The 25,852-nt window shown below is 50.7% G+C and overlaps 1 protein-coding gene across 8 annotated transcripts in view; it reads left to right on the top strand.

Annotated features, from left to right (window-relative positions):
• Window positions 1–1,860: 1,860 nt before the first annotated feature.
• Window positions 1,861–25,852, top strand: part of ZDHHC18 (zDHHC palmitoyltransferase 18) — a 52,061-nt gene continuing 28,069 nt past the window's right edge. The window contains exons 1-10 of one of the 8 annotated variants that reach the window (XR_013348441.1): window positions 1,943–2,093; window positions 6,112–6,272; window positions 10,110–10,259; window positions 12,190–12,327; window positions 12,876–12,924; window positions 13,703–13,805; window positions 15,704–15,813; window positions 19,172–19,271; window positions 22,647–22,743; window positions 24,318–24,400. Coding sequence is in view for 6 of the 8 variants with exons in the window: in XM_077838133.1 (XP_077694259.1) it covers window positions 2,014–2,093; window positions 6,112–6,272; window positions 10,110–10,259; window positions 12,190–12,327; window positions 12,876–12,924; window positions 13,703–13,805; window positions 15,704–15,813; window positions 19,172–19,271; window positions 24,318–24,542 (1,116 nt within the window). In the remaining 2 variants the exon portion in view is untranslated. The other 7 variants (XM_077838133.1, XM_077838136.1, XM_077838135.1 and 4 more) reach the window with 7 other exon arrangements.

Raw genomic sequence — 25,852 nt, forward strand, 5'->3', positions numbered from 1 at the left:
GTTGCGGGCCTGCGGAATGACGGGTTGGGGCGCTGTGGGGGGTACAGGGTGTGAGGTGACGGGTTGGGGGGTGACGGGTTGGGGGGCTGTCGGGGGTACAGGGTGTGAGGTGAGGGATTGGGAGGCAGTGGGGTGAGGGGTTGAGGTGTGGGTGGTACGTGGTGTGAGGTGATGGGGGACGGGGTTGGGGTGTGTGAGGTGACGGGTTTGGGGCGGCGAGGTGAGGGGTTGGGGTGTGGGCGGTACGGGGTGTGAGGTGATGGGGGAGGGGGTTCGGGGGCTGTGGGGGTACGGGGTGTGGGGTGACGGTTGGGGGGCGGAAGGGGGGTACGGGGTGTGAGGTGACAGGTTGGGGGGGCTGCGGGGTGACGGGTTGGGGCGCTGTGGGGGGTACAGGGTGTGAGGTGACGGGCTGGGGGGTGACGGGTTGGGGGGCTGTCGGGGGTACAGGGTGTGAGGTGAGGGATTGGGAGGCAGTGGGGTGAGGGGTTGGGGTGTGGGTGGTACGTGGTGTGAGGTGATGGGGGACGGGATTGGGGAGCTGTGAGGGTACGGGGTGTGAGGTGACGGGTTGGGGTGTGTGAGGTGACGGGTTTGGGGCGGCGAGGTGAGGGGTTGGGGTGTGGGCGGTACGGGGTGTGAGGTGATGGGGAGGGGGTTCGGGGGCTGTGGGGGTACGGGGTGTGGGGTGACGGTTGGGGGGCGGAAGGGGGGTACGGGGTGTGAGGTGACAGGTTGGGAGGGCTGCGGGGTGACGGGTTGGGGGGCTGTGGGGGGTACGGGGTGTGAGGTGACGGGTTGGGGCGGCAGGGTGAGGGGTTGGGGGGCGGTGGGGGGTACGGGGTGGGAGGTGACGGGTTGGAGGGTGTGAGGTGATGGGTTTGGGGCGGCGGGGTGAGGGGTTGGGGGTGTGGGGGGTACAGGGTGTGAGGAGACGGGTTGGGGGGCTGTGGGGGGTACGGGGTGTGAGGTGACGGGTTGGGGGGCTGCGGGGTGAGGGGTTGTGGGGGGTACAGGATGTGAGGTGACGGGTTTGGGGCGGCATGGTGAGGGGTTGGGGGTGTGGAGTGATGGGGAAGGGGGTTGGGGGGCTGTGGGGGGTACGGGCTGTGAGGTGACGGGTTTGGGGTGTGGGCGGTACGGGGTGTGAGGTGATGGGGGAGGGGGTTGTGGGGCGGTGGGGTGAGGGGTTGTGGGGCTGTGGGGGTACGGGGTGTGAGGTGACGGGTGGGGGGTGTGAGGTGACGGGTTTGGGGCGGCGGGGTGAGGGGTTGGGGTGTGGGCGGTACGGGGTGTGAGGTGATGAGGGAGGGGGTTGGGGGGGTACGGGGTGTGAGGTGAAGGGTTGGGGGGCGGTGGGGTGAGGGGCTGTGGGGGTACGGGGTGTGAGGTGACGGGTTTGGGGCGGCGGGTGAAGGGTTGGGTTGTGGGCGGTACGGGGTGTGAGGTGATGGGGGAGGGGGTTGGGGGGCGGTGGGGGGGTACGGGGTGTGAGGTGACGGGTTGGGGGGCTGCGGGGGTACGGGGTGTGAGGTGACGGGTTTGGGGCGGCGGGGTGAGGGGTTGGGGTGTGGGCGGTACGGGGTGTGAGGTGATGGGGGAGGGGGTTGGGGGGTACGGGGTGTGAGGTGAAGGGTTGGGGGGCGGTGGGGTGAGGGGTTCGGGGGTTGCGGGGGGAGGGGGCGCCGGCGGAGGGCGAAGGGCGCCGCAGGGCCGGTGGGGGGCGCTGCGGCGGGAGGCCGGCGGGGGCCCGCTCCCTTGGCGGCGGGGCCGGGGCGCGGGGGGCGGAGCGGACACGTCCCCGTAGCGAGCGCGGGCGGGTGGCGGCCGCGGCTCGGCGCGGCGGGGCCTGGCGGCGCCATGAAGGCGTGCGAGTACCGGCAGATCCCCCCGGGCGCCCCCGCCGCGCCCCCGGGCCCGCCGCCCCCCGCCCCGGAGCCGCCGGCGCGCGCCCCGCGCCGCAAGTGGGAGGCGTTCCCGGGCCGCAACCGCTTCTACTGCGGCGGGCGCCTCATGCTGGCGCGGCACAGCGGCGTCTTCGCCCTCACGCTGGGGCTGATCCTGGCCACCAGCGGCCTCTTCTTCGCCTTCGAGTGAGTCTGGGGCCCGCCGCCCCCTTATCCCCCGCAGCCCGCCTCTGCCCGGGCCCCCCGCCCCCTTATTCCCTACACCGCATCCCGCTTCTGACCCGGGGCTCCCCGCATCCCGCTTCTGCCCGGGGCTCCCCCCCCGCCCCCCTACTCCCGCAGCCCGCTTCTGCCCCGGGCCCCCCCGCAACCCGCTTCTGCCTCGGGCCGACACCCCCCGCTTCTGCCCGGGGCCCCCCGTACCCCCGCATCCCGCTTCTGCCCGGGGCTCCCCCCCGCCCCCCTACTCCCGCAGCCCGCTTCTGCCCCGGGCTCCCCGCCCCCTTATTCCATACACCGCATCCCGCTTCTGACCCGGGGCTCCCCCCCCCGCCCCCCTACTCCCGCAGCCCGCTTCTGCCCCGGGCCCCCCCGCAACCCGCTTCTGCCCTGGGGCCGACACTCCCCGCTTCTGCCCTGGGGCCCCCCCGTCCCTTACCCCGCAACCCGCTTCTGCCCCGGGCTGCCACCCTCGCTTCTGCCCGGCCCCGCCCCCCCCCCCGCAGCCCGCCTCTGCCCGGGGGCCACCCCTAACCCCGAACCGGCCTCTGCTCGGGCCCCCCGCCCCCTTATCCCCTACACCGCAACCCCTTCTGACCCAGGCCCCCCCGCACCCCGCTTCTGCCTCGGGCCGACACCCCCCGCTTCTGCCCGGGGGCCCCCCCCGTCCCCTACCCCGCAACCCGCTTCTGCCCCGGGCTGTCACCCTCGCTTCTGCCCGGCCCGGCCCCCCCTCCCCCCCCCCGCAGCCCGCCTCTGCCCGGGGGCCACCCCTAACCCCGAACCGGCCTCTGCTCGGGCCCCCCCGCCCCCTTATCCCCTACACCGCAACCCGCTTCTGCCCCGGGCCGACACCCACTGCTTCTGCCCGGGGGCCCCCCCGTCCCCTACCCCCGCAACCTGCTTCTGTCCCGGGCTGCCCCTAACCCCGAACTGGCCTCTGCTCGGGCCCCCTTATCCCCTACACCTGCATCCCGCCCTCTGCCTGGGGCCCCCCGCCTGTGGGGCCCTGACCACCCCTCACCAGCCCCCAAACCACCCCATCATTCCCTGTCCCCCCCAATGCACTGCTTGGGGCCCCTGCCTCCCCAACCCGTCCCCTGCATCTGCCTGGGAACCTAGCTCCCAAACCACCTCATCACCCCTTGCCCTTCAAATGGATTGCCAGGGGACCCTGTCTCCCCAACTATCCCATTATCCTCCGCCTCCCAACCCCCCCGCCTATGAGCCCTAGCTACTAAACCCGTCCTCTGCCCTGGTCCATCATCCCACTGGCCCGGGATCCTGCTCCCCAATCACCCCTCCACTCCTTGCCCAGACACCCTGGCTCAGCCAGCGAACCACCCCCTGCCCAAAGGTCCCTGGCCCCCAGTCACACCCTGCCTGAGCAGGGGAAGCTCTGCATCACTAGCTCTCTTATCCCCCTCAAATAATTCTCTGCCTGGGCATGGGGAGCTCTGGAGTCCCCAACATCCTTCTACAACCTGACTCCCCATCATCTCTTGTCAATGGAGGGGGTTCTGTGGGTTGCTAACCCACTCATTGTCTCCAGATCACTCCACTTTCTGGAGAGGGGAAGCTCTAGGAACCCCTCACTCCACTTATTCCCTTTGTCTGAGGAGGGGGAACTCTGGTGTCCCCAGCCCCCTTTCCATTGTCCCCAAGTCCTTTCCTGTCTGGGGTGGGAGAGCTTTATTACAATTGGAATTCTGATTTAAATTAAATACAGGTTTAGTTTTAAATAATACACTTTTTAAATCAAATTAAAAATTGTTAGCCTATGTTAAGGCCTAAATTTATCATAATCTATTAACATAATTTAAAAATTAAATAAAAAAATTTAGTACATGTCTTCTGCCAACTTCTAAAGAAAGTTCCACCAGTTCATGGGGTAAGTCGCTGTGTAAGCACCTGGAATCAGGGTTTGTTGAAGTGTTAAATCAGCAGTAGCTTCTGCAGGTGCAGAGAGAACATTTTTATCATTTCGGTTTATTCATTTAGTGCAGTTCAATGACTAGTTCATTCACTGTTACAAAACCAACTGAGAGTTGAAGAAGCGGAAAAGCTTGTTTTCTTCTTCTCATCTATCAGTAAAAAAACTAGTTATGAGAGAGTTCTAACATCTTGAAGGACATGATATTAAAAACAATCAGTTCAGTTCACTAACTACAGATACTTCCGTTGTTTAATAAATGAGTTTTAGATGCAAAACATGTTTTGATAAACTTTTTTCTTATGTGTCCTGCACATTTAAGGTAGTTTTATTTCATACAAAAATTAAATGCTATTTTTGTGTATTTTAAATTGAATTTCCATCCAAACAGAGCTGGACACAAATCACAAGTAAAAAAAATTAACCATCATCTGGCAAATAATAAATGCATTATTCACCATTTTCTAACATAAAAATGTAAAAATTAAAAATCTGAATAAATGTAAGTTAAACTATATAATTTCTTAAATGTGTATTCTCCTGGTTGGTAAAAAGAAGCAGCAAATTTAGTGTTAAGGTTATATTTAGTTGTAAATCAACATGTTTTAAAGGTTACCAATCAATGAGACTCAACCTTCCTTTAGGAAAATATCTAAAAGGTATAAACATGATTAAAATTGATCATTTAAATCAAGGTTTTCTGCTTGCTGGTTTAAATCATGATTAAAATCGGGGATTTAAATCACTTTGACTTAAATCAGTCCACCCTGCTTCAGAGGCTATTCTGTCCCTCTGTAAAAAGGAAAGCACAAGGCTGCACTGCGTGGTGGAATTGGTTCTAGTCCAGTGGGGTTTTGTTGTTTGGTGGCTGTCTTGTTCTGAACAGCTGAGTTTGGGAGTTGAAACAAAAGTTCTCTTAATCCCTTTGAACTGCCTCGTTGTATAGTGAGGCTGATTATTGTCCATGGACACCAGGAGTCGGACAGCTTGCGTGTCTGGGTTGGCGTCTGGGTGATTATCAGTGCTTATAATAGTAAAATCCCTTTTGCAGAGTGAGGAGTGGGAGCAGGACTGCAGCGCTGCATTATGTGAACAGCTGCGTGCCTTAGAAGTCTTTAACTGTCTTGCTGTGAGTGACTGAGGCTGCCCTCCCATTGTGCTCATGTGAGGGCAAACGTGGGCCCTTGTCTCCATGATGTGTAGTCACTAATGATGGCTCTCTGTACCTGTTCAAACAGAGTCATCTATTTGGAGGAGCATTGTCTCATGTTACAGCAGCGTCTAATACTGAAATATGTCCCTTTTTAAACCCCTGGTGCAGCATGAAGGACACCCATGTCATCTATAGATGGCAAATCTGAATAGAACCAGGGCCAGTTTCCCTTTCAGCTTCACACGTTGGGCCAAATGGAATCGCAGTAGTGCTGAATTTGACCCATTATCTGTATAGAAAGGTCCATAAAAGGCTGCCACATAACTCATTCACCCTTGACACCTCACTGATGTCATTTTCTCAGAAGGTGAGACTTCCCAACGTGTCACTGATTTTTGAGATACAATTCTGTATCTCCAAAGAAATATAACTTTACCCTAAATGCACTCACTCTACCCACAATTGTGCTGTGTTATGACTGGCTGTTGCCTGCCACTCCAGAGGTGGCTGCATATCGGTGGTGCTGTGGGTATATAGTTTGTAAAGTACTGGGGGCTCTTTCCATTGAAAAGCACCCTAGAACTGTTCTTCCCCTGAATCTGCACACATCAATAAGGTACATACAGGACTCAGGCAGTGTGGTGGTTGTATGGAGACTGTTACATTCTAACCAGTCGTTCTCTTCAGTGTTGGGAAACAAAGTATGGTTTGTTCTTCAGATGGACTCCCTAGCTCTGAAACTTGGGTCCCATCTTCATGACAAAATCATCTGTGTTAGTTGGGGCTCCTAGGCGCTACTCCCATTCAAATAATAAACAGTAATCATTAGAGCAGCTGATTGAGGTGCTTGTGGGTGAATGCCGGGAATGTAAAAAACTTGTTTGTCTAATTATTTACAGCTGCCCCTTCCTTGCCAGTCACCTGACCCTGGCCATTCCCATCATCGGGGGTGTCCTGTTCTTCTTTGTCATCAGCTGTCTGCTGCAGACAAGCTTCAGAGACCCAGGTATCCTGCCCAGAGCCACCCCCAGTGAGGCTGCAGACCTGGAGAAACGGATTGGTGAGCCTTTCTCTCTTGCATTTACTGTGGACTATGCATGCACATGTATTAGGAAAAGCCAATTCTTTAAAGGCACATGGGGGTCCCTCTCTTGGGTCTTGGCACCCTGGCAGTAGATGGGGAAGGTTTTGATTGGAGATGGCATTTGGAGTAGAGTCTAAGGACAGACACTTGTGTCCAATTGACAGTATCTCAGAGGGCAAAAAATGTAAAGAGCAGGTGGTGATAGGAGGGGACTATCTGACCTGTCTAGTGCTAGCAAGCTGAGTCCCAAGATTGAGTATCTTCAGAGATGTAGAATTAGAAGTAATTTATTCTTCTGTTTAAAACTGTGATTCCCAAACTCTTTTGGTCAACAGTACCAATTTCCCAGACAAAGTACTGTACCAAACACTACAGTCAACTCTATGTGCTCTTCCTGCCATGGAGCTCAGCTTGCTTCTTGCTTCCCACGAGCGGAGTATGTAGTAGAATACAGTGTGCACAGCTGCTAACTACCCACTCTCTGATTCCCCATTTGACTGCCCCTCTGGCCCAGCACAGAGGTTAATTGAGAGAGAGCCTGGAGTACCAGATACCTCAGCCTGAAGTATCATTATGGGAAATCCTCAGTTCAGAGTGACTGCGTACCGTGCTCTTAAATACTGTGCTATTACTCTCATCCTAGAGTGTGGAGTAGAGAGAGGTGTGCTGGTTCAGACAGCAGTTGAAGCACAGGGCTGGGATTGGGGAAGCCCTGAGTTCTAGCCCTGGTTATGAAACTTACTCTCTGAGCCTTTGGGGAAGTCAGTTCACTGCTTCAGTTTCCTCATCTGTAAAATGGATGTAATACCAACTTCCCTTCTTCTCAGGGCTTCTATGAGGATTAATTAGATGATGTTTGTGAAGCTGTGGCGTTCTATGTAAGTGCTAAGAATTTATGCTTATTTCGTTAAACAGCAGGAGATATGATAGTACAGGTGTTTTTTCACCAGGGTTGGTAGGCCTAATCGTAGTGTGTGTTGAGTAAGCTCTTCAAGCCCCACTTAGGTTCTGGTAGATCAGATAAAAAGTCTTGATAGGAGCAGAGAGAAATAAAGCCCTTGTTTTGTTTCTGACTGTGATTGTCTCAATGGGTTTTGGTGACTAGAACTGGCACTGAGAAGAAGTTCTGGGTAACGCTGCTAATTGCAGGCCACATCCAGAGCATCTGAGACCAGTTCCCTTGGATTTTGTGACTGTGAAGCTTTGTCTGACATCTTTGGGGGCAAACGCTCATATGGGGTTGTTGGAAAGCCTGTCTTGTGAAGAAAATGGGGTGGGTGTGTTAGACACCACAGAGAACATCCCCATGTGTTACCCAAGTGCAAAGTATCTTGCTGCCCTGCTAGAGACGCCTGATAGCTTTTGTAGATTTCAGAGCAGCTTCTGATAAACCACAACAAATCTCCACTCATGTTAAAATGCAGACAATGGGGACTGATCCCAGATTATTTTGCCTAAAAAGGCATTTTAGACCCCTCTTCTCTGCTAGTTCTCAAAGGTTGCATGTCTCAGTTCGTTTTAATGCAATTGTAATAATGCTAGGTCGGCCCAGGTGTAATTGTGCCAAGGCTTGGGCGGAGGGGAGTCGGGGTGCTGTTCTATACAGACTGTGCTGTGTTTACATTGTGCTGATCAATAATATCAATGCACCGATACATAAAACTATAGGCTGGGGTTTTTAAAGCAACCTAAGAGAGTCAGGTGCACAATTCCCATTGAATTTTTCAATGGGAATTGGGTACTTAACTCTTTTAGGCTCCTTTGAAAATCCCAGCCTTAATATTAATGAAGCATATCATACAACTGAGTTCAGAGCCAACAGAAGACTCTACTCAGCACTCCCTCAATAGCAGCTGCTGCTAACTACCCACTCTTTGATTCCCCATTTGACTGTCCCTCTTTTATGAGTTCAGAAATAGGTGGCTGATCCCAGTAACTGACTTGTAGACTAGATACAGAGCCCCCATCTTCATACCGTGTTGCCAAACGAATAGCCAAAATAGTTGAGTCAGAGTGCCCAGCATAAAGTCCTATTACAATTTATTAATGAATTTGAAACAGTCCTCATATCCACATCCAGTGGAATCTTCCTCTTGATTGAAACTGACTTAAAATCTCTAGTTAGAGCTTGTATTTACAGTGGGCATCTATTCTGCAGATTGTGAATTTAGGGTAATGAATTTGGGAATTAATGTTTTAGGGGCTAGGATTTGTCACTAGCCCAGTAGGACTCCTGTATTCACAGCTCTTATAAGAGGACAAGCATTGATGTGATGTAATGTATGTTTGTGTTTTTATGATGGCTGTATGACTGTAACTGTGTGTGTGCAGAATATATGGCCTGCTTTTTGTAGTGTGTTACCCATAGTAACAAATGCTCTAGCAAAGCTACTGTGAGACTTCTAGAGTCTGTCACTGCTGGAAATGATCAGAGAAATGTAATTTCTCTGTATCTGCCCAGACAACCATTTTGTGGGTGGTTTTTAAAACTAGCTAGCTGTCTTCTTCACTTTCTGTTTCAAAATCTCCTGAAGTAGTTAGTCCGTTAGCCCACTGCAGGGGCTACCTGTCATGTCAGCTATTGCTCTTAATACAATCCATTCATTTTCTTCTTAACATGCTTGACTGTGTCAAATCAGGTTTTTGAAGCCCTCATAAAAGGGTGTGTGGTGCCCTCCCTGTTGTGATATCAAAGGGCTTATTTTTTTAAAAAAGTGACATGCATGAATGTCGAAAGCCATCCTTCCCACCACTGCACCCATCCAGGTCAGAACCCTCTGGCTATATGCACAAGTGTATCTTGCAGTGTCCTGAAAAATCTCCAACCATGGCCTTGGAGGAAGTAAATTCCATTTGTGTTACTAGTATGTATCAAACTTCAATGGAATCTGTCTGAAACAGTCAAGAGATCACCCCTCCATCTTGCCCACAATTCTACTGCTAAGCCTACTGTGCCCCTAAGCCACCCTGTCCATAGGTGGTGGGTGAACCTCCCCTTCAGGAAGGCTAGCTCCCTGGCCACTCCCCTTCTGCCTGAGGCCCTCGAGCCGGAGCCCTGAGCGACCCCCACCCCCAGCGGCCCAGAGCCAAGAGCTGCCCCTGTTCCTTCCCTCCTTCCCCCACGGCCAGCTGGCCGACCCCGGGCCAGCCTGAGCCGCCCCAGCCCCTGGCTGCAAGCCTGAGCTCCAGGCCACCTGCTGGAGCTGAGCCCCTGCTGGCTTCAGGGGACATGGGGAGCAAGGACAGGGCTTCCCATGACGATGCCCCCCAAAGGCTACTGCTCCTTAACTGTAGCTGTGCTGCTGGTGCACAGAACGGTTGTAGAAGAATCACACGTGTGTTAACAGCTTGTTACTTCCTTTGGTTGAGAACTGTTAGAGAGGAGCTTTGCTTCCTCCTTCTGTGTTCTAGAGATGTGTTAATGTTAGCAGGTGTGTTAGAGTGCTGCTTTAATGCTTACTATGTATATAGTGTCTCTGATTTTCAAAGTGTGACTGATGTTAATTCCTTTCAGCAGCCCTGCAAGGGTCATCCCTGTTGAACAGAAGGGGAAATTGTGGCACAAAGATTAAATAACACTCTGAGTAATGGACAGAGCTGAGATTAGAGCTCTGGGGGCCCTGGCTTCCCATCTTGATCTCAGTCCCCTCCATCACGCTGCCTCTCCAGTGTTCAGCTTGGATATGTATGAGCACCGCACAGTTGCATACCAGCCAGAGCTGTGCCATGCAAGAGGGGAGCAAGGCCCCAGTGGCTGGGGTGCCATGTGGAATGGGCCTGTGTGAGTCTGACTCTCCCCACTTCACTCCACAGATAGCATGGGCACCTCCACCTACCGCCCGCCCGCCCGGACAATGGAAGTGGTTATAAACAAATACGTGGTGAAATTAAAGTACTGCTATACCTGCAAAATGTTCCGACCCCCCCGGACCTCTCACTGCAGTGTTTGTGATAACTGTGTAGGTAAGTCCAAGGGGTTCAGGAGCAGGTGAAATCTGCATAGATAAATGGGGTTCTAGTTTAAGCTCTTGAGCAAAAACCTTTCTGCTTCACCATAAAGGGCTTGAAAACTAAATAACAAACTTGTGATAAAATAATCTCTCTCCCTTCTCCCCACTTCAAACTAATGACAGATATGTACTGTGCCAACAGTGGCCTGTGAGCCAGGACACAGCAGGTGCTGTGCTCTAATGCCCTCTCCAACAGTACGAGGTAGGATTGTACAGGTGAAACGCAGCATATCTCCTATTTAAACCTACCGCCAAGCATCTGGGTATGAAATAAAGCTGCAGGATCTCTGTTCCCTTGGCCACTCTGTGTTGCAGTCATGGCGAATGTGAAGCAGAGGGGCCAGCATATGTTCTATCTTAGCTCTTCTGCCCCATGGCACCTGGTGCTAGATGGGAGGGAGAGCTGGAGGCTGAATGAAGGAGTGAAAAAAGGGTTGGATACAGCCAAACTGGCAGATGTGAGAGGGACTGGCATGCAGCAGGAGATATTGGTGTGGCAGTGAGATTCCTGCATAGTCTAGAGTCTCTGGAGGAGCAGTTTTAAAAGCTGTCAGTCTGGTGTGACGTGTGGGCAGGATGGTGGAGTATAGGTGAATGGCAGGTCCACTGAGCACACTGTTACTTTATTAATGGTCATTAATTCATTCATTCATTAACCTATGGGTGCAACCTTCTGTTCAAATCAGCATGTTGCACTAACAGTTGTGGATGCTGGGGCAGCTTGGAGACAGATGAAATTACTGATCTGAGAACTACCACAAAATTCAAGGTCACCTTTCTAAAGAAGACAGCTCAAAGACAGGGAGTTTGAGGCACTATTGAATGGCTTTCAAGGATGAGGCTTGACATCAGCGAGTGTCACTTGGTGGCACAGGATGCAGCCCCACCCAGCTTTGTCAGGCCTGAGCATTACTTGAATGGGAGACCTCCAGGATGCTTCAGGTTTTAGTAGCTGGCATTCTTCCTTCTGAACCAAAGCCTCACCGTAGTATTAAGCAGTGCTGGGCTGCTAGAGTTACAGTTTTGTGGGTGAAACCTAAGTTGGAGGTCCTGGCCGCTTGTGGTTATAAAAGATGGCTTGGTACTTTTTTTTTGCTAGCGTAGGAGTGTTAACCCATGTGTCTTGGCAAAATTTCCATGTGGGTAATTTCATTCTGCCATCCTAAATTCCCCCTGCGGTTTCAACTGGATAGGATATTCTTCACGTCCTGTATGAAACTCTTAGGTTATATTACCATGAGCTGTGAAAGAGTTGATATGTTTCACCTCAGAGGTGGCTGCATTTCAGTGGTGGGTAAAGCGGTGTGTGTATTGTTGAAAGGGCCCTGCCAACTTGAAATCTAGTCCATTCTTTTAAGAGTCAGAAGTATTTTCAGGTATATTGCATCTGCCCTGGGTTCCCTTGCCAGTCTTTGTGGCTTTACAGTCAAATTTTCCTAACTTTTAAAATGCTTTTTCTCTTCACATGAATAGGGGAAATGACTAATGCAAGGGAACAGTGAAACTGAGTCCCCACAGTTCTGTCAAATGTACAAAGTATACAGACTGAAGACATAGAAATGCATTTTCTCTAATGTCTTTCAGTTTTAGTAATTGTAGGTGTTACAAGAAACCACGGTTAGTTAGATCAGTATTCGGGCAAAGTGATTTTTAAGGTTGGTGTCCCTATAAAGTTAAAGACGAGCACACATACAGAATGCAAAGCACTATATAAATATAGTGACGGTGTCCTGTCATTCAGAGGTACTGGGCTAAAATCTTAGGTGGGCAGGATAGGGCAAAGGGCTGGCTTGTAGCCCCGAGGTTCCCAGGGGCTCTGCAGTGTTCACCCATGTGTGGGGAGTAAGATGCGCTAATAACCTTCTCTTGCTGCCTGGTTTCAGAGCGGTTTGATCACCACTGCCCCTGGGTAGGCAACTGTGTGGGGAAGCGCAACTATCGCTACTTCTACGCCTTCATCCTCTCCCTCTCCTTCCTGACGGCCTTCATCTTCGCCTGTGTCGTCACCCACCTCGCTCTGCGTAAGTACCGTGGCTGCTGTGAGTAACACGTGCCTCGCCCTCAGGCCATCACCACGGGCACCTGGCTTAGCACATCCAGGGAAGCAGCCTCTAAGTTTGTATTAGACTAGGTGATGGATGGCTCAGGTGACGATGGCGAGATTCAGGGCCTTTCACTGCTGGGTCATCTGGATGAACTGGTCGAGGGCTGCAGTAGTGAACTGTAAACCTTATTTTAGAAAATAGTTTGAGAGTTTTGGTGAGTGGATTATTTCCCTCCATAGCAAGTAGGTTACAGAGTATGTCAAGGCTGCAGTGGGTTGGAGGTGTATGTGTACATTGCATCTATGTCTAGTCATGGCCTCTGATAGAAGGCAGCTTGCTTTTCAGCCCCTGAACCTCTTGGAGAGCATGCTGCACACCAGCATCTAGATTGTGGGGGTTTCTCAGTCAGCTGGGCAGATCCATGAAGCCTTTTGGGATGGGTGTGTACTTTGAAGCAGGACAAATTGGCTGGAGATGTGAATGTGCCTTCTTGAATTCAATACTTTGTCCTGTTTGCTTTGTAGGCTCTCAGGGAAGTGGATTTGTCACCACTCTGAAGGCAACACCGGCGAGATATCCTTTTAGAGCCTGCACCTTCCCATCTGTTCCCCTTTTTGTACACTGACACAGCTGGATCCCTGCAGGGTATTGGAGCAGAGATACTAAAGCTATAGCTCTCTGAAAAGTGTTCTCTGATTTACAGCCCCTTCTGTCAGGACATTTCACTGTACTTTACAAACCCTAATGCACGTAGCCTCCTTACACCACAGTCGGGGACGGGCAGACTTCTCTGCATTTACAGGAGGAGGTGGTGATCCTGTAGCCAAGCTGGTGAGACCCTTTGTTCAAGACACAGTCTCTTTCTCCATTGCCAGACATGGTACGTGTGCTTGGTCATGCACAGACGAGGGCTGGAAACAAGCTCCCTTTCTGACACGTGGGAGGACACAGGGAAAAGGGGGGATGTGACTAAATTGGCTGTAGTGAGTTCTCCCTTGATGGGCACTCGCAGAATAGCACAGACAGTGGGAAGGAAGCTGCATGCCTGCTTTGTTGGCTGGAATGCACTCTCCTTGCTATAGCCAGGGCTGACCCTTTTTCCCCAATGGAAGGGATAGGGGTGAGAGTCCATTTCCTTGCTAGGAGTCTCAGCCAGCCACTCAAAAGCAAGGGCACCTTGCTGAGCCCTTTATGACCCTCGCAAAGTCCCTGTGCTTGTGCCCCCCACTGAGAGTCCTCACAGTTGCTGAGAGTGCCTCCAGTGACTGACTCATCCATTACTTGGGCCTGAGGCCCCTCCTTGCTTTCTGTGTGTGTGTGGTCTTGGAGGCTTCCTTGACTCTCCTTCCACCGTGCTGGAGCTGGTGATATGTTTTTTCTCAGTCTGGTCTATTTTGGGCCTCTCAGGTTTTCACACTTACCTAGTCGCCTCCAACCTGACGACGAATGAAGACGTAAGTAGCCGTGTGTCTCTCCTTCCATAGAATGGGACCAGAAAGGTGCTCTGGGCATGAAGCCCATTCCTTTCTAAGCAATGAAGAGATCAGCCAAAATTCTGTTGCTGTCTCTGCAGCAGTGTGTCAGAGGAGGTTATCTTGACAGGCCCTAGGTGCTTGTGGCACTTTATTACAGAGCAGATTAAAGACAGCACCTTTGGGCTGCCCCCAGAGTTTATCCTCTAATTCGAGTAGCCCAGCGGAGCATGCCAGTGCATGCACACACCGGCAGAGTGCACAGGTTTCAAAAGGGAGAGCAGTGTGTGTTGTTTGGCTGTGTGGAGACTAGGAAAAGAGGTCATATTTTAAAATACTAGCTAATATCCTTTAACCTTTGGGCTGCCCCTAAGATGGACCACAACCAGCTAACATATTTGTAAACAGGACTTACCTTGGGTACACTAGATGCAAAGTCCTGTTTAAAATCGTGTTAGTTAAAACATGAGAGCTTAACATGTTTTGAAGCATGACCTGTTTCCCAGTCTAGATGTGTCCTTTGTTAATATTTGGACCACGGAGAAAGCAGTAGGGAGGAAGGAGGCTGAGTGGGTGGCCATTACTTGGTTCAGTTTCTTTCCTTGCCACAGACTTCCTGTGTGACTTGGGCAAGTCCCATTGTCTCTCTCTCTCTCTCTGCCTTGATTACTCCTCTATGAAAGGGAGTTGATACATAGGGGTGTTATAAAGGTAAATGTATTAAAGGTTGTGACATGCTGAGATACTACTGTAATGGGGGTCTGATAAGTATCTAGATAGCATAGCTGTTTGTGTCTGTCTGGTTGCTTAAAGGGATTTGAAGATCACACTTCTGTCTGAAATATTTGTACCACCTTGTTGTTACAAGTGACACAATTGCTGTCTCAGAGAGAATGGTTTCTCTACTCTTTTACTTAGTGCATTTAACAGCACTTTGGGGCAATTTCTGCTCTCGGTTATACAGCGGAGATTCCCACTGAAGTCAATGGGAGTTACACCGCGTGACTGAGCCCGTGGTGCATAGTCTGTTGGTTTCCCGTGTTGCTTGACTGGCCTGTTTGTCACAGCAGCTGGGGAAAGGAAGTAAAAAGGGGAAGTGTGATTGTAAACTCACACAAGCTGGCCGAGGCTCAGGGGCAGAGGTAGGATCTGGAACACCATCTAATTCCTACAGCTTACATGACTAAGATTTCAAGGCAACAGTGTTTCCTTAAACAGGCTCCTGTGGTGGCTCAACATGAAGAAACTAAAGGGTTTCTTTACATTAACAGAGTTGCCTATGAACCCTCTTGCTGTTAGCTTAGCTCCGTAAGTGCACTGTGTGCTTTCCAGAAATAAGCCCCTGCCTGGAAGCGCTTTCAGTCTAAATTTGGCAAACAAGAAATGACTAAAGTGAAACAGATGGATGGGAGGGTGGGGGGTTTACAACCACTAGACAAAGTGTGATGCATAGTACATGGTGTGGGAAATGTGTAACTAGTGGGCATTGCGACTTTGAGACTAAGCTTGGGCAAAGGCAAAAGGGCAAACTGCTCTAGAGAGGACGCGAGCTGCAGAAGGCCAGCTAAAGGTTGCTTGGTGCAATGGGTGGGGGAAGCTATGTCTCGCACAGGGACGTTCTATCAGCTTGCTGCACTGCTGTGGAGAGGATTTAGAGGTCAGGGAAGCGAGAGCCGTGTTATGGGGCACAGTGCAGAGCTCCACACCCCTCTGCCCTGACTTGGGACACTTCTGTCACTTCAGTCCTGGGCTTTTCAAGCAATGTGTGGATGATACTGTCCAAGACACCCTCCCGTGTGACCTGGGCAGTGCGCTGACCATCTCCATCCCCTCTCACCAGGCTGTCGCTTTCTAATCAGCCTATGTCCTTTCAATTGCAGATCAAAGGGTCGTGGTCAAATAAGAGAGGCTCAGAGTTTGCCAATCCCTACAGCCATAAGAGTATCCTCACCAACTGCTGTGCAGTATTGTGTGGGCCATTCCATCCCAGGTAAGAGCCTCCGATCCTCACTGGACTCGGGACTTGCACCCTGCCCTGACACAGCAGCCATATGTGGAGGTGGAGACAGGAGAGGTTAATACTGGCTCCCAGGAGCCAGGCCAAAGCGATGGCACAGGGCTCTCGGGTGGGGTGGGTAATTCTGAGGCTCAGGCCCAGAGGATAGGTAAATGTACAGGCGGGTGCTGACTGTTACTTTTCATCAATTTAAATCTGCTTAGTTCAGGGCACTCCAGACTTGTTGTAGGGTGTAAACTGAGTGCAACTGGAATATCCCCCTGCAGTGTAGTAAGGGTGGGATATGCCCATTACAGGAGGGCCCGGCAGCTAATGGTAATCGCTTGCTATGGAAATATTTACTAGATTAGCATTTCCTCTTTAGACATTTAAAAATCCAGTGCCCTAAGGACCTCAGGAGGGCTAAAGGATGCATCCTGTGAGCTTTAGCACTACATAAGGAATAACCCTGGGCTTAAAGGTGCCCTGCAATGGACTTCTCAATACATCTGGCTTCTAGATGATGGAGAAGTTCTTCACTGCTTGTTTTTACACTGCAAATACAGGTCTTGTCTGCCCTGGCAGAGTCTGGTGACTGGAGAACTAGTGGAATGACACTCTCACCAGACTCAAGGCAGTGAAAGCTGAGTGTTCGGGAGAGTACAGATTTTTAGACTGGTTAAATAAAGCTCTTTATTTTATTTTATTTTTGAACAAATCTTTAATTTCCATGACTAACTGACCGCCTGAGGGCGAGAGCTTTGTCTCACTCCTCACTTGTCAAAGAAGGCAGGAGGACTCTTGCTAAATGTGCTCTTGATACAGCTCCAGGATCTCCAGGTGAGAGCAGACTTGACATTCCTGATATTTCTAAGGTGAAAAACCAGCATCAAAACCCCTTCCAGCCCACCAGGTCATCTCTAAGTGGCTGGAATTCTACATGCATCTTGCAGCTGCTTTTCAGATCAAGATGGAGCATTGCATGCTGGGATGTGTGGTCTTGTGGAGGTCTTCACCTCTTTCAGAGATGGGGTTGACTGCAATCCTCTCCATTTTATGCAGTATGCTGGAAACCTTAGACTTCTGGCAAGTAGCCAATGCTGTCCTTCTTCAGACAATTTGGAGACTCTTGCCTTAAAAGGACACAATGATTTCCTGTTTAATTTGATCCTGACAAATTCCCTTACCTGTGAATTATTTGCAACTGTCATTAAAGCAGGAAGGAATAATGCCAAACATTTCCTCATCTTTGCTTATTTGCTTCTTGTTTTTCACTGGTTTTGGATAATGAAACAAGAACAGTGAGTTCCACCCTCTGCTCTTCCCTGGGCAGGGTGCAGGGTCCTGGGTTGCAGAGTTCATGGGGCAATGTTGTTCACTGCTTAAACTGTATTTCCATTTTAAAAAATCATTTAATGAAACCTGGTTTGTAACTTTCAAAAAAAACAACCAAAAACCCCATGTTGGGTCTGTCCTACCGAACACCTTCCAACTGAGGAGCTCAGACTAGACTATCAGAATGGTCCCTTCTGGCTTTAACAGCTATGAATCTAACCCCATCCCAAAATAAAACTACCATGGTTTAGTCACATGAGGGCGCAGTCGGGCAAATTTAAAATAATCTCTTGTGTTGGGCTGTTGGGAGTTCAATCCCAACCCACATTTTGTAGCTCTCAGCCTGTTGAATGTTTCAGGCAGGTTTGAGACAGTGTTTCTTTTGCTGGAAGGAACCAATTTGAACTTACTGGGAGCATTCCAGAAATACTAACCTAATGTAAGTGTAATGAAATAATACAGGGAAGGTCTGCTGTTGCTTAACCTGTGCTCAAGAGGGCTGTTACACCGTGATTTAAGGAGGGGTTTTTTTTCCCTCTAAAGTACTTCCTAAGGTTCTTGTCATTTTCAGTGCTACTGTTACTATGGAGTCCATGGCAGTAAGTGAGCTAATCTATTTAAACATGATGAGAGCACTGTGAGGTAGATGACTGCTAATGGGATAATAGTATTTCGCTCCTGCTGTAGGGGGCCTCTCCAGCTCCAGCCTAGCATAGTAGTGACACAACGTTGTCTCTAGTTCTGAGTGGTCAGGAACCCATGTCATCCATCCTCCCACTGACACTTTGTCTGGCAGTCCCCACAAAGACACAAGCAGGACTTGGGGAAGCTTACCCTGCTGCTGTCACTATGGTACTGGTTCTGTGGCTGCAGTGGGGACTTGACTGTCCAGGGCGGACAAGCCTGCAGCTTCCAGGTGCACTCAGCTCACGCCAAGAGATTTGAAGAAACGTCTTCCTGCCCAGAGTGCTAAGTGTTTTGGGCTCAGGTGGGTGCGTGTAGCCTTGCCGGTCACCTTGAGTTTTAAGCGACAAATGTTTAAAAACGTGCACAAGAAAAGTCTGAGCCATAGTTAAGTGCTTTCCTGTGTGCGGAGTCTGTTCCCTCTCTCCAGTCGCCCTCATGAGATTTGGCCGAGGGGATTTTCCTGCCTGCATTCAAATTCCCTAAACTTTGGACAGTGCTGGCAGGCACAGCTATCCAGTGCTAATGATCAAATGCTGTCAGGGTTTGCTTCCTGCCTTTGAAATCCCTGAGAATCATAGAAATGTAGGACTTGAAGGTACCTTGATAGGTCATCTAGGCCTGTCCCCTGCACTGAGGCAGGACTAAGTATTATCTACAGTACACCATCCCTGACAGGTGTTTGTCCAACCTGCTCTTAAAGGCCTCCACTGATGGAGATTCCACAGCCTCCCTAGGCAATTTGTTCCAGTGCTTACTCATCCTGACAGGAAGTTTTTCCTGTCTAACCTAAATCTCCTTTGCTGCAGCTTAAGCCCATTGCTACTTGTCCTGTCCTCAGTGGATAGGGAGAACAATTTATCACCCTCTTCTTTATAACAGTCTTTTACATATTTGAGGAATGTTACCGTGTTCCTCCTCAGTCTCCTCTTCCATAAACTAAACAAACACACTTTTTTTCAGTCTTTCCTTGTAGGTCATGTTTCTAGATCTTTAATTATTTTTGTTGCTTTCCTCTGTACTTTCTCCAGTTTGTCCACATCTTTCCCAAAGCGTGGTGCCCAGAACTGGAGACACTACTCCAGTGGAGGACTTATTGGTGCTGAGTAGGATGGAAGAACAACTACTCGTGTCTTGCTTACGACACTCCTGCTAATGCATCCCAGCATTGGGATCACCGTTTTTGCATCAGTATTATACTGTTGATTCAACAGGTGTTAGCAGCTCATTTTTACAGCATCACTGGTTGGCTTAGCACACAGCTTCAGGGGTTTGTTTCGTGATGAACGTTGGTGTTTTAACCTCTCCTCTCTCTTTCCATCTTGTTTTCTAGTTTAATAGACAGAAGAGGATTTATCCAGCCTGATGCCGGGACCCCGTCCAGTCCCAAGAGTGAAATCCCCTCCTTTGGATCCAAGACTGACACTAGCATGGTAGGAGGCATTCCCTAGTGGTGCTGTGATATAGTCCAGGGCCTGTGCCTAGCTCCAGTCAGTACATTTCCCGTTATCTCCCTGACCTCGGGCAAGACAGCCCTGTGGTGCAGAGCTGCCAAAGACTCAGTCAAGCCATGCATTACCTTTTTATTTATTTATTTTTTTGTTTCACTGTGATGTGGCTTACCTGGATTTTCAACTGCTACAGCCTGATGCCGAGCAAGACCTTGGCCTCAGCCAGGGAGAGGGGTTCCAACCACAGCTGGGAAGCAAGAAGGGCTGCTTGGGAAACCCCAACCTCTCAGAACCATCCAAGCTTGGAGTGTCCGCTCGAGAGACCTGCCATCTTTCCTGCGGGGATTAGCTGAATGGGCTGCAGTGCCTTGTGGAGGCTGAGGATGGGGAGGTGGACACAGTCCATGTCCCATCTCCTGTGCTCCATTCTAGAATGGGGGTTGGGTTTTGAGGGACGATGAAGGCTGAAAGCTAGGTCTCCCTGTTGTGTCTCTACAAATGCCTCCTCCGTCTCTGCCCCAGCAGTGTGAGGGGCAGCTTCATGTGTCAGTATAAACTACGTTCCCATCTGGGCCTGTGGAATACGTAGCGTCCCTTTCCCAGCAGCACCGGTACTTTTCAGAATTGATGCTGGCTGGTTGGGATGACATTCCCTTTCCCAGGTGCTGGGGAGAGCACTGAGGGTCCAGACCCCTATGGGGCACTGAGCATAGGCAGGGAAATAGATGTGCCATCCCAGTTGCTGTTGAGTGCTGGCTCTCACCTGGTCACGGAGAAGGTGCTGACCAACCCTTCCTAGTGTTGTAGCCCTTTCAGCCAGTAAGAAGCCATGCAGGGACAAGGATACAGCCCAGAGGAGCTCTTAGTTTTAATTGTTAGAAACAAAATAAGCAAAGCATTTTGTGGGTTTAACTGTGAGATGTTGCCCTTAAATGATAACCTGTTAGATCTCTGCCCAACACTAGGTGGCTAAAGCGTGAGTGGGCTCTGTGTGTAAAGAGCTTTAATGGCAATGTTGGTGTTGAAGAGGCACAGCTTGCCCAAATTGGGTTACCCTGAGTGCTGGTGTCAGTTAGCCTGCTCTTGGTTTGGATTCCCGGCCAGTAGAATAGAGAGTGGGGCCACTTGCTGGCCCTCTGGGAATGATTCCTCTGAGTCTGTCTGCCCCAGGGTGGCACCATACCTGTTGCTGCTCCTTACCAGGTGTTCACCAGTCTGCCTTGTGGATTACTGACACTGGCGAGTGCGTGTAGGAAAGTTACAGACACATTAGCAATACTTGAAATGCGTTTATTAAAAGCTGCTGGGTATTTTTGCACAATTTTTAAATTTTTTTCTAGGTAGTATTTTTTTGTGTGTCGGTGTAGATAGCGCTGTACATATTCCTGGCACCAGGGTAGAGATTTGCAATGTTTGTTCTGTGTTAAGCCACTTGGTTAGACACCCCTGGGCGTTGCGGTATGTATCGGACCCAAAGCCCTTTCATCTTTCTCACCTGTGCTTTTATCACTAATCAGTGCATTTGGGGGGCAGATTGTCACAGAGGTATTCCCCTGTATTCTGCTTTGCACATCGTGAATGACAGCACCCTAGCAGAGAATTGCCAGCTGCTGCAAACTTAAGGAGAACATAGGGTGCGTGGAAGGGGCTGGTATTGCTTAAGGCACCCCTCATTGCCCTACCCTGTGAGTCAGTCTGCTGAGCAGTGGTGAACTTCAATGGGACAATATTTAAATGCACCCCCCAACATGGTGTTCTCACATTCCATGCATTCCCTTCCTCTCTAGTTTTTGGCACTCTTTTGTAGCCCAGTTTTGTTGCTGGCCAGAAAATGTCACAAATCCTGACTGTTCAAAGAGCAGTGCATGAGATGTGCCCTGCCCCTCCACCACCCACGTCCTGGGGTTGGGAACTTGGGCCTGCATTTACATGCTGCAGGCTTCTTGCAGAAGGCAGTGGTTTTAGGTGGGGCTTTGAGAGAAGCTTTAGCTGAGAAGAATATTGGACGATTTCAAACCATTCCTTTTTGGAGATTTGATTAAAAATCTGCTCCTTCCACCCTGTAAATGTTCCTCTTGCTTCATGTTTCTGGCTCAGTATTCAAGTGAGATTGGGCTTGTCAGTGGACTGATCTGAAAGTACAGCCAGGGGTTGGCGGTGCTGCTGCCCTGTTATAGGTGTGGCTGGGGACTGGACGACTTGGGCTTCATATGCTGTTCTCAGTCAGTCCCCTTTCCAGCAGGGTGTCTAGTCCAAAGCCAGCCCCTATTGTTAGTGACCAAAAGCATTTACCAGCTGTTTCTCAGAGAAGTATCCTCACACACACACACACACACACACACACCCCCCCCAATGTTAATGTTTCCCACTGCTGGCAGCTGAGGTCAAGAAGGGTTGGTACCAGCATGTAGAATAAACTACCACCTGAGCCCTGGGGGTGACCCTGGCAGCTCAGGGGTGAGGCAGGCTGGCAGGGCAGCTGACACACCAGGCTACAGCTCATGTGCCTTGCTGCTCCTAGACTGATCTTCACCCCAGACGGATCAATGCAACAGTGTAAAAAGCTGCTGCTGTGTCTGGAAAACAACACTCCAAAATTCCTTTCCAGAAATCATCCCGCACAGCAGTTACCGTCTGTCTTCCCTTAGCCACAAATAGCCGGTGCACTAACTCTCCCCTGGCCCTGATGCCGTGTTTCATTGCTTGTGTAATGGTAGGACAGGCAGATGGAGTGTAGAGGGTCAGTAAAGCTACACTCTAAGAGGCTGCAGCTTTGATGGGATGGGATAGGAAAACTGACCCTGCCTCCTACAGGAGTTCAGAAGGAGGGAGAGGGAGGCAAACTCTCTCACTTCTATTTGAACCGGTCTCTCCTGTTATTTGCTGTAATAAAGTTATATTTTTAAAGTTAACTGCTTGGGGATCTGTTTGTTTCCTTTTATTGGTTCGGAGGCATGTTCCTCAGCTTCTGCAGTGGGGTGAGTAATGATTCTCTGTCCATCCAATTAAGGTTAGATGGCTTCTTCCAGCTGCGAGTCTTGCCTGCCCACTGTAATCACTTCCCGCAGGACCAGGCTGGAAGGTATGCATAGCTGCATACCCCAGCAACTTGGTCTGGCCATATGGTTTCTCGGGGTTTCATCATTCGGCTGCTGAAATTTGACACAGCTCAAACTGCATCTTCCTACAGAGGCCTTAAGTTAAGCACCCTTCTCCCATCCCACTCTCCTTCTAACCCAGTCCAGTGCTGTCCCAGGATCTGAGAGCAGCCTGAGACAGAGCGTTCTGTCGCTGACGCAGTCTGCTCTGTCCCTGCCAGTGGATGCTGAAGTGCATAATCTCTGGTGTCTTCCCCAGGAGGATGCCTGCCAGGACTTTGCCATTTCCTGCACAGCCTGATGGGATCTAACACCCCCCTTTCTGGATGTTAGCCCTGCTTTCTGAGGGGTAGTTGGTAAGAGAGCACTTTCTTCTTCTCTCCCCAGTCCAGTGACTCATCTCATCCTCACTGCATGGTTTGCTCTGTACATCGAGCCCCAGCTACCCTCTGGTTTGTGTAGGCATTGGTGTGTAGTGTGTGCCAAGAACCCTACTGGCGTTCCAACGTAGTGATGGGCAGTGAGCCGTGCGAGGCTGTGTGGTAGGTAGGTAAATTACCCCCAGCCTTGCAGAGGATTAAGTAAGCTCTCATTGCACTGCACTGCAGACTGAGTGAAGGCAGAGCAGAAGTGCTTGGCTGAGAGCTGCCGTGCATTACTTTGGGTTTAGGCCAGTTGTTACTAGAGCACGCAGGGTTGAGAGAGTAGTGTCGATTGGACTTAGTTTGGAGGGAGATGGGATGCACAGACAGAAGGGTTAGGGCAGTAGGGCTTTAAGCCCTGAATGGTGGCTGCAAAGAGGATGGGATGGATTGCAGTGGTGGCTTTTAGCCATGGCAAACGAGATGCTGCTCTGGGTGGAAGAGAAGTCCTGCTGATGCAGTGGTGTGACATTTACAGCAAGGTGTGGCATGATCACAGGACTGGGAGCCAGGAACAGATTTGTAATCCTGGCTCTGTCACTGATGCACTTTGTGACTAAGTCACTTCCCCTTTCTGTGCCTGTTTTCCTCTCTGTAACATGAAACTCATTCTTCAACATGCCTGTGACACAGGTGAGTAATTTGTAAAAGTGCTTTGAAGAGAATGTAGTATTACATCAGTGCTTATTACTCAGTGACGAGGACTGGAGATTCTGCAAGGACAGCCCTGCTAACACTTGCCTAACTGCCCTTCTTGTTCTTTCCACACACCGCTGATGAGCTAGTGTCCGCCAGAAGGGGAGCACTGATAATGCGCAGCTGCCAGGAAGCGTGATGGACCCTGCCCGTGTCTATTCCCCGTCTTCCCAGCACAGGCCATAGAACAGTTTGTATTTATGACACACAGTCAGTGACCCCTGTAGCCTGTTCCACAGCTGGTGCTGCTGGTGGTCTCTCCTGTGTGCTAGCCACAACAGGTGTGGGTGCAAAGGAAGTCATGGCCTAGCAGCTGTGGTGTAAACGGATAGATACACACCTGCAGAGTGTCTAGTGGTGGCTGCATGTGTCTTGCTCCGTTGTTATTGTGGGAAGCGATATCCCTGCCCCCTCATTTTCCTCTCCCTGCTGAGTGCTGTCTTGCTCATGTGGTAGTCTCCTAATCACCCCCTCTCCTACTGCATGATGCTTAAGAGATTGCTCAGTAAGTACTCACTTACCTGTCTTGTTTTGAGGGGTCTAAACAGCTGGTGCTTGCTGGGTGTGGGTGTTACCAGAGGGCAGCTGCTTTAGCTCCTGAGGAGAGCATTGGCGGAGCCTCGCTTGTGCTGCTAACACAGGACTGGCCCTCATCTGACCCCAGCCTGTTCAGTTATTTCCTGTAGCTGGCTCGGAGGATCCACTCCTGCTTTCGCTCCTGTTACCTGACTCTCACTCTGGGATGTCTTGTACTAACCCTCTCTTTCTCTCCTCCACTTTCCTTTCTCTGCACTGACGGGGGGGAAATCCAGTACGTTCAGGGGACTAAAGCGCTCCTGAGGACATGGATAATACCTGAAACAGCAGCCATTACCACCGCCTGTGCCTCCCCACGCCGGGGCTACGCTACTGCACCTCAGTCCCTCCCGTGGCAAGAGAGGGGGGAAAGCCGCTGTGCAGGTGGGAAAGCCTTTCCAAACCCACGTGTGGTGCTGGTGCGCTCTTCTGTCCCGTGGGTTGGAAGCATAAAGCCATAAATGCATCTGTTCTGAGTGCAATAACTGGAGTTTTTACCGTCTCCTGCTGCTGGAAAGAGACTCGTGCAACTGAACCAAGGCCATTGCTGGCTCCTGGGAACTAGCCTTACTCTGCAGTGATGGGGTCTCCCCCGCAAGAGACTGAAGATGTAATTATAGTTACTTAGATGAGCAGGCACGTGAGACTTTACCAGGTTTAGTGCGGTGTGTTCACAGCTGGAACAGTGGGCTTGTGAAGCAGAATTTCTGCCAGAGCTGGCCAGCAGGCCACCTCCCCAGCCGTGAACTGCTTGCACCATATGTATGCAGGCAAAGGACTCTCCTGTCTCCGAGGTAGTTAGTGTGTGTTAAGAGTTCACCTTTCAAACACTTACCAGTAAGTTCTGTGTCTTGGGATACACTAGTTTAGAGGAAGGGATTAAGTGCAGCAGTAGTTTCAGTAGTGACATTTGCAGTCCCTGTATAGATTCCTCCGCTACTGCCATCCGCCTTCTCGAAAGGACAGAGCAGAAAAGAGGGGGAGGAGGCTGGATGCTCTGACACTCCAGCAGCCACTGGCAAACCAAGTAGGGTTTGTAAAAGTGAGCTAGTGTAAACCTGTGAGACCCCACCCCTTCTCAGCTAGGCTCCAGTCTGGTAGGGTTTGAAATCCATTCATGCCTTTTACTTTTGTAACAAAATAAAGTTTCTCCTATTTACTGTACATGGGCATTGGGTTATTGTGTCCCCAGCACCCAAAGGGAACGCCTCCAGGCTGCTTTTACCAGTGTGTGCTTTTCCTTTAGTGGGTGGAGTGAATGAAGATGGAGCATAAAAGGGTTTGCGTATGTCTGGATGACCTCTTGTGTTAATCACAGTGCTGAAAGCCAGGAACTCCCTCATCTGAAAGCAGCTTTGGCCTGTGGCCTTAGGGCATGTTCGAGCCACCTTCCCCCCCGTAAAGTGGGACTGAAAAATGGCTTGTTCCCAGGAATGGGAAGTGGTAACTGAAGAGCACCAGATGTCTGGTGCTGAATTGTCACCATTTTTCCTGATCAGTACTAATCCAAATTCAAACCCTGTCAATGCTGAAATATCAGCCAGAAATCCAAGTCAAGTCATGGCCCTGTTGGCTGTCTCTGCAAAACTGAGACAGGGTGGGCTATGGCTCTTGAGGGGCAGGAAGGGTTGCTTCAAACAAGCTTTTTGGCAGGGCTCACGGTCCTGCATAGGCTCTGCAGGCTCTCAGCAAGCAACTGACTGCTACAGGGGGCTATTTTAAGTGGCTTTCTAGAGCCGAGCTAGCAGACCTCTGCCTCAAGCCTCGCATG

The sequence above is a fragment of the Eretmochelys imbricata genome, chromosome 19 (genome assembly GCF_965152235.1).
Source record: "Eretmochelys imbricata isolate rEreImb1 chromosome 19, rEreImb1.hap1, whole genome shotgun sequence".
NCBI lineage: Eukaryota > Metazoa > Chordata > Testudines > Cheloniidae > Eretmochelys > Eretmochelys imbricata.